This window comes from Macrobrachium rosenbergii, chromosome 3 (assembly GCF_040412425.1).
Source record: "Macrobrachium rosenbergii isolate ZJJX-2024 chromosome 3, ASM4041242v1, whole genome shotgun sequence".
NCBI classification, from domain to species: Eukaryota; Metazoa; Arthropoda; class Malacostraca; order Decapoda; family Palaemonidae; genus Macrobrachium; species Macrobrachium rosenbergii.
Genome location: NC_089743.1, coordinates 27,613,698 through 27,621,197, shown reverse-complemented (window position 1 = coordinate 27,621,197; position 7,500 = coordinate 27,613,698). Strand labels below are relative to the sequence as shown.

At 38.6% G+C, this 7,500-nt stretch overlaps 1 protein-coding gene across 9 annotated transcripts in view; it reads left to right on the top strand.

Moving 5' to 3' along the window:
- Positions 1 to 7,500, top strand: part of Lar (tyrosine-protein phosphatase Lar) — a 1,190,865-nt gene that overhangs the window by 989,255 nt on the left and 194,110 nt on the right. For all 9 annotated transcript variants that reach the window (XM_067129385.1, XM_067129424.1, XM_067129376.1 and 6 more), the window contains one exon: positions 6,826 to 7,011. In XM_067129385.1, the coding sequence (XP_066985486.1) occupies positions 6,826 to 7,011 (186 nt within the window). The remainder of the gene's footprint in view (positions 1 to 6,825; positions 7,012 to 7,500) is intronic.

Here is a 7,500-nt window from a genome sequence, read left to right as displayed (position 1 = left end):
ATTGGCTATCAGTTCCTCTTTGGGATTACAGGGGCCCAGTGAGCAGTTGCAAATTGTGGGAAGACTTGAAGAGAAAACGAGGTGGATGGCACTGAGGATGTGAAAGTTCTCAAGGAATCCGATCAGGAAGGGATGGGAAGGTCCATCATTCATGGGAAGGCAGAGTCGTGTATAGAGTGACGTTAGTGAAAAATTTGGATTGAACTTTGATTCAGCAATAATTTTAATTAATAGGTAAAGTTGGTCAGAGAACGAACGATGAATAACGAAGAACAATTAAAACAGATATAAAGACATTTTCACATTAATCTACTGAATCTTTTAAACTGTAGAATACTCGTACGCTGATATTACTGCATAATGCAGTTTAATAGTATTTTATTCTGTGATCCCTCCCTGCTATAAGCCTTTTAAGACAAGAAGAATTTGTACTGTATTTTACGAGAATTGAGTTTAACAGTCTTGAGAAAAAAAAACTGATGATGCATGACGCCATTATAAGCCAAAAATGTAAGATTAATGGAGTGACATAACCTTGGCTCTTAGGAGACCCGAATAAAGGTTTTGAAATCCTCTCAAGTCGGCAACTCGGATGACATTAAGAGGCGAATAGTTTAACCCGATTGGGAAGAGGAAAAATAAAAGAAATGTCGAGATTTTGAGTCTAATCCTGCATAATCTAGCTCTTTAATTAGCCCCCGTAAGCCAAGACTAATTAGCATTAAATCCCTTTTGGAATTCAGGTGACACCTGTGTTCTGTTAGACCACTCTTCCCCCCCTATCATATCCCTGCTCACCCCGACCCCTCCTCTCACCTCCAATCCTCTGTATCTTGTGGAATATTTTTCACCACTTCAGGGAGAGAGATTTTTGGGAATAACTCCATATAAAAATTATTATTAATCATACTGTTGAGTTAAGTCGTCGATCATTTCGTTTCGGAATCGGGAATTTCATTTTTTTTTATTTATTTTACCAGACCATTTAAATGTATAATCTTACACAAAACACTACGGTTGTACAAGGAAAGCACACGCATGCATTCATGTCGATGCATATATGGTTAATCTAAAACCAGAATTATGCGTATTACACCACTGACCGTGGCTTCTAGGAGATGAAGGAATGTGAGTTTGTATCCTTCAAGCCGTGTTAGTGACAGGCTTTACTCTTCCACAAGGATTTTCGGTATTCAAAAGTGGGGTGAAATAAAATATTTTTGGCATCAGGAAATGAACCATAGTTTTACTCTGCTGTCCAGTTTTTATTGATAATGAAATTTATATTCTAATTGGTCATTTTATGAGGTTGGGTTACACCTTTTCGTTCATTCAAAAATGTTATTTTGAAGCACGAAAAAAATTTTACAATAGAAAATTTTTTATTCAAGAGCTTTTCCCAGAGCTGATTGCGGTTTGAGGCTTCATTGCATTCTTTTCACAGGTTGTAATTTATGATGTTTCCTTGTATGGGAATCAGGCCGCTCAGTAAATCAACATCAGAGTGAACGCAAGACGTCAGTTAGAAATGGCGGTACTAATAATGCTTTATTCATCCATGCATTCGTTAATAACCGTACTATAAATCAGAATAAATTTGAAATGTACAAAGAAAATTTCTTTAAGAAACGTAAAATTGTGGGGTATGCTTTAACAAAAAATAACCCATACTGTGAATTTGAATGGTGATTGTTTTAGGCTTGACAGTCTCATGACTCCTAATGCTTTGTGACCAAGCAACATACCAACCTTGTTAAAAGATTAAGTGGTCATTTGGTGTGACTTAGGTGATCTTTATGTCGTTTATACTCATTTTAGTTTTCTGTAAAAGAAAACTATTGAGATGGCTTTGTCTGTCCGTCCGCACTTTTTCTGTCCGCACATTTTTTGTCCGACCTAAGGTCTTAAAAACTACTGAGGCTAGAAGGCTTCAAATTGGTATGTTGATCATTCACCCTCCAATCATCAAACATACCTCTAGCCTAAGTAGTTTTTATTTTATTTAAGGTTAAAGTCAACCATAGTTGTGCGTCTTGCAACGCTATAGGACAGGCCGCCACCAGGCCTTGGTTAAAGTTTCATGGGTAGCGGTTCATACAGCATTATACCGAGACCACCGAAAAATAGATCTATTTTCGGTGGCCGTGATTATACGCTGTACAGAAAACTCGATTGCGTTAAAGAAACTTTGGTGCATCTTTTACTTATTTTTCTTTCTACTCTTATTGGATATCTTAACTGGATTCCTGTACAAGAGGAGCTTAGTCTGGCTGAAAACTGTAGTGATTCATGGAGATTAAAGGATACCTAAAGAGCGGGTTTTTATTTGTATTTACTTACACCTACAAAGGTTAATTCTGCCATAGTGGAGCAGGTTAAAGTGATTTTTGGCTAGAATCGTTCATTTGATGATATAAGCATGAAATTTGGTATGAATATACTCTGTACGTCACTTTTTGAGAAATAAGTGCTAGCAATCAAAAATTCCAATATGGCTGGCAGCACACCAAAAACAGCCATAAAACCATAAAAACGCCGATCTCGGTCCATTTATTTCCAACTTTTGCAACTAAAGAAGGCTACTAATGAAAGGAAGGCAAAGAGGATACGCTCTTTCTGTTTATATAATGCCCCAAAGGTTACAAACTACAGAGCCAATCTTGCAGTTAAGTCAACACTATTGCTCCTGAGGGGTGTAGGTGGGGGGCGGGATTCTGCAGACAGTAATGGTGCAAACGGAAGGTTTTGGCACCAGTCAAAAATTTGCTCTGGGCAGATGAAGCTCAATATCAGAGTAGACTATTCATGTATAAGAAGGAAAGCTCTAGAATTGAACCATGGAGGTAGAGCCAAGAGAGTCTGTCACTCACTACCATGGCACACTGGTAACGGAAACTAAAGTGCAAGTCTAGTATCCCAATTGCTATCTAATCAGCCCCAAAGAAATTAGATAGCCGCACCTGAAGTGACAGGATGTGCCAGCGCAAGAGAGCCAAGCCAAGGATGACGGGGCATTTAACATTATCCGGATGGTGTACAGATTGCATGGGATTTAAATGATGTTGGATGAAATATCGGGTTAGGTGTAGGGCAACAGCTCGAACCTAGCTGGATCCCATACATGAAAGTGAGCAAAGGTGGTTAAAGCTTCAACCCTCGGCCAGCTCTACTTAAGTTCAAAGTATCTTATCATGGATGCCAGTCCAAAAATGCAAACTGACTGGAGTAAATGTTGTCTTTGTCAAGAGGATAAAAGTGATGAAACACTAGTTTCACCCATAGTGTTGCCATCATCAAGCATGCTATGGAAAAAATCAAGGAAGCCGTAACATTCCTTAACCCAGGACAAACACCAGTTATAACAGCTGACCAGCCGCATTACACATTGGCAAAGAAATTACAGTGGCACTGGCATGACAGATATGGGGAGGATAAGTTTGTAATCATGTTCAATGGACTTATATTTAGATGGCAGCCTTGAAATCTATTGGGCCGATGTTAGAGGGCAGTGGATGGACTGGGGCATTTGTTGAACCTGATGTGGCATCTTCAGGCTCTGCAGATTCATTTCTGTCTACTACCAATGTCACCAAGATTTGCCAAGCCCAACAGCATGGAGTTTATTTAAGCTCCTGAAGAAAACCTATAGTGCATATTCTGCTGAGCAGAAAGACAGTGATTTTGAACATGGAGTTGATTATTTTCACAATGATACATTCATTTAGAGAGGGAAACTTTGTACTGTATTGTAAATCTCTGTCAGAACTAATACCATACTTCTTTGCCAACAACAACATCAGTTACGCACGATGGCTTCCAGTATATCTTCGAGGTATGTTGAGCCTAGAGAGACAGCAGCCAGATGGCTGCAAGGCTGTTCCAAAATAGAAATTTGTTTGTTCACAAATATGGAAGGCATTTCTCATCAATGACTATTGACCAGGCCCATGAGCAGAACAATGCTATCATCAAAGTAGATGGGGAAGCTATAGGGCTTGCAGAGGACCCATCACCTCTTTGTATATGGATGGTGGCTGGACCAGAAATAAGCCAGTATGTAACCGATTATGAAACAGCATCGGGAAGTAAAGAGATAAAGAAAAATACTCGCCACCATGAACAGTCACAAGCAGCTCAAAAGGTATTCCTTGAGAAGGTGCACCAGCTTACCACAGTCATAGAAGAAATGTGCAGCCCATTCACTGAGGAGACAGGAGATCTTCTGACCCTTGACATGAAAGACATAGCAGAACCCTTTGCAGGTGAACTTGTTGCAACCCATTTTGAGAAGGGAAAGGAATGGTTCAAAACATTTATTTATAAAATGCAGACTGATAGTTATTATTTCTACCAGCCAATCAAGAAGAGCAAGACATTTTTTCAGTGCAGGGCCAAGACAAAGCAACCAATCTGGGACAAAGCTACTTTAGGAGGATTGTCACCTGTTCCCCCGCCCTTTCATCTCTTGTCAAAACTGAGGATGTGATTTACAATAATTTTTCAAACATGAGAACCAGTCGTGCCCTCGATCTCTCAGCAAGAATGGTAAACTGCACTCATGTACTAAGTCAGATCTTGTGAATATTCTCCAAGATAAAGTCAAGATTCCAGAGTCCAAGCCAGAATTTGATGTACTCATTGTTGATGGGGCCTCACTGGTGAATGTCGTTACTCCAAAAACACCTAAGATATTTGATGGATGTGCCAAAAAGGATATTCTTCCCTTCGTACAGCACTACAGCAACAGTCATAAGATAACTGATATCAGTTTTGATGCATACCAGAAGACCAGTCTGAAGTCAGAAGCCAGATCAAAATGAGGAAAGGCCATCAGGAGGAGTTACAGAGAGGAGCCAAACACCATCAGATTGGAAGAGTTTCCTTTGTAACAGTGCAAACAAATCAGAACTCTTCTATTTTCTTGCTGATAACATGGTTAGAATGACCACAAGCAATGCAGTTCTTGTGATTAGAGAGGAAAATGTCCTCGCGAGTACCAATTACACCAACATAAGTGTGGAGGAACTGACACCCTGTACTCACGAAGAGGCCGACACACGAATATTTCTACCTGTCTGGCATGCAGTTAGGAAGTGCTACAAGTCTCTCATGATTGATGCAAATGACACAGACATTGTGGTAATTGCCATATCTCTGATGCCTTCTCTCACTGTAATGGGACTCGAGAAGATATGGGTCTGATTTGGCAAAGGAGAGCACACTAGGTGGATTCCTATACATGATCTTGCTTCTGCTCTCGGACCAGAGAAGGCCAAAGGAATGTTGTTTTTCCATGCTTTCATTGGGTGCGATGTTGTATCAGGTTTCAATGGAAAAGGAAAAAAGACAGCTTGGCAGACATGGAATGTCTTTAAGGAAGTTTCAGCTACATTTGCAGAACTCAGTCACAACCCATCTGAAGTTGAGGCATCTGATCTACAAGTACTGGGGCAATGTGTAGTTCAGTGTATGACAGGTCTAGCACGACCTCTTCAGTAGACGAGGCAGACTTGATCTCTGCCCGGAAGCAGAGTTTATATGACTTAATCCCGACAACTAAAAATGCACCAAGGTGACACGCAAAATGAGCAGCCTATCAGCAAGTTATATTTGGGGACAATGTGTTAAACGTGATCCAGAACTTCAGTGTCCTAGGTGGGGATGGACGAAAGAAGATGACATTTGCAGAATTGTGTGGACCACGCTTGAACCGAATTCTAAATACTGCCGGGAATTGACTAAATGTGGATGCAAGACGGACTGTGGTGGAAGGTGCACATGTAAAAGAGAGGATCAGACTGTACTGCACTCTCTAGCTGCCCTTGTCATGCATCTTCAGGAGTCTAAAACACTAATGTTCAATAGTGATAGAAGGAGAATAGACACTAATATACACATAATCATAATTCTCAAGTTAGGACACATTTAATAATGAATTAGTATATATATATATATATATATATATATATATATATATATATATATATATATATTATCTATGAACAAATGGCTTTAAATACTCATAGAAGTCAAGTTATAAGGACAAATATGTAGAAGTACCAAGAAAGTTAGATTATTTTACATATTAGGCTTATCTGACGGCCATCTTGGAAATTGGCCGACAAAGTGGATTCCTGAATGGCAAGGACTGTTCTCCCAAGTATTCTCCCAAGTAAAGTCTGATATTTTATGACAAAGAACCTGCTAATTTATCCCAATAATGATTGAACTTTGGTTATTTATACAAAAATATATTGGCATTTTTTCACGATAATCGTCATATGGCGGCCATCTTGGAAAATGGCCACCTAAGGGAATTTCAGGTGGCTAGTACTTTTTTCTTAAAGTCTACCCCAATGAGTATTCCTGCCAAATTTCATTCTTGTATCATCAAATGAACGATTGTATGGCTTATATGCTCCACCACATGCTCAGTGAGGAGTGCATGTGTGTATATATATATATATTATATATATATATATATATATATATATATATATATATATATATATGTGTGTGTGTGTGTGTGTGTGTGTGTGTGTTTGCTTGTGTACACCTTGAGTATGTTAAGTACGTGCCAATGTATCTGTGAAAGAGAGACAGAGAGAGGAAAAGGTTCACTTACAGCTGTCTGATATGCTTTTTTTTTTTTTTTTTTTTTTTTTTTTTTTAGATGTGGTCATTGAATATTTTATTTTTTGTAGTATACAGGATTTCCTTTAAGATATTTTGGTCTTAATGAAATCATTAATTTTTATAAGAAAACATGAGTTTTTTGCATATGAATTAATTATATTCAAAATATATTTTATTTTCTCTTTCCAGCTCTTCCTCGTCCGCCCAGTACTGTCCGGATAAGCGACGTCACACCAACGTCCGTCCGGATAACTTGGAGTTATGACGTGAATCCGGGCGAGGTCTCCTATTATGTAATCCAGTACAAACCGCGTCATGCTGATAGAGACTACGCTGAAATATCAGGGCTTGTCACCAAGTTCTACACTGTCATCGGTAAGAACTAAGAATTGAATAATAGCATGCATAAACACACACACACACACACACACATATATATATATATATATATATATATATATATATATATATATATATATATATATATATATATATATATATATATATTGCTTTGAATGACCAAGGGATACTTACTTGATTCTGGGTGGCAACGGATGAATGCAGGGAGTTCTTTACATTATCAAGAAATCTACTGTATGTATTACACATCTGACTCAATATTAGGGCAACTTCGTAGACAAAGCAAGGGAAAATCTGTGGCATAGGGCCTTCTTCATGTGAGGGAAAATGACGTAAACTCAAGGGTTCTTTAACTACTTATATTTACAAGACGAACACAGATCAGAAGAATGACGAATTACGCCTGCTAAATTAATGAATCCTACACAGGATAAATATTCTACGCCGAAGATGTCTTCATTAACAGGAACATAGCAGAGGGGGATAGAAGGGGTACTGCACATG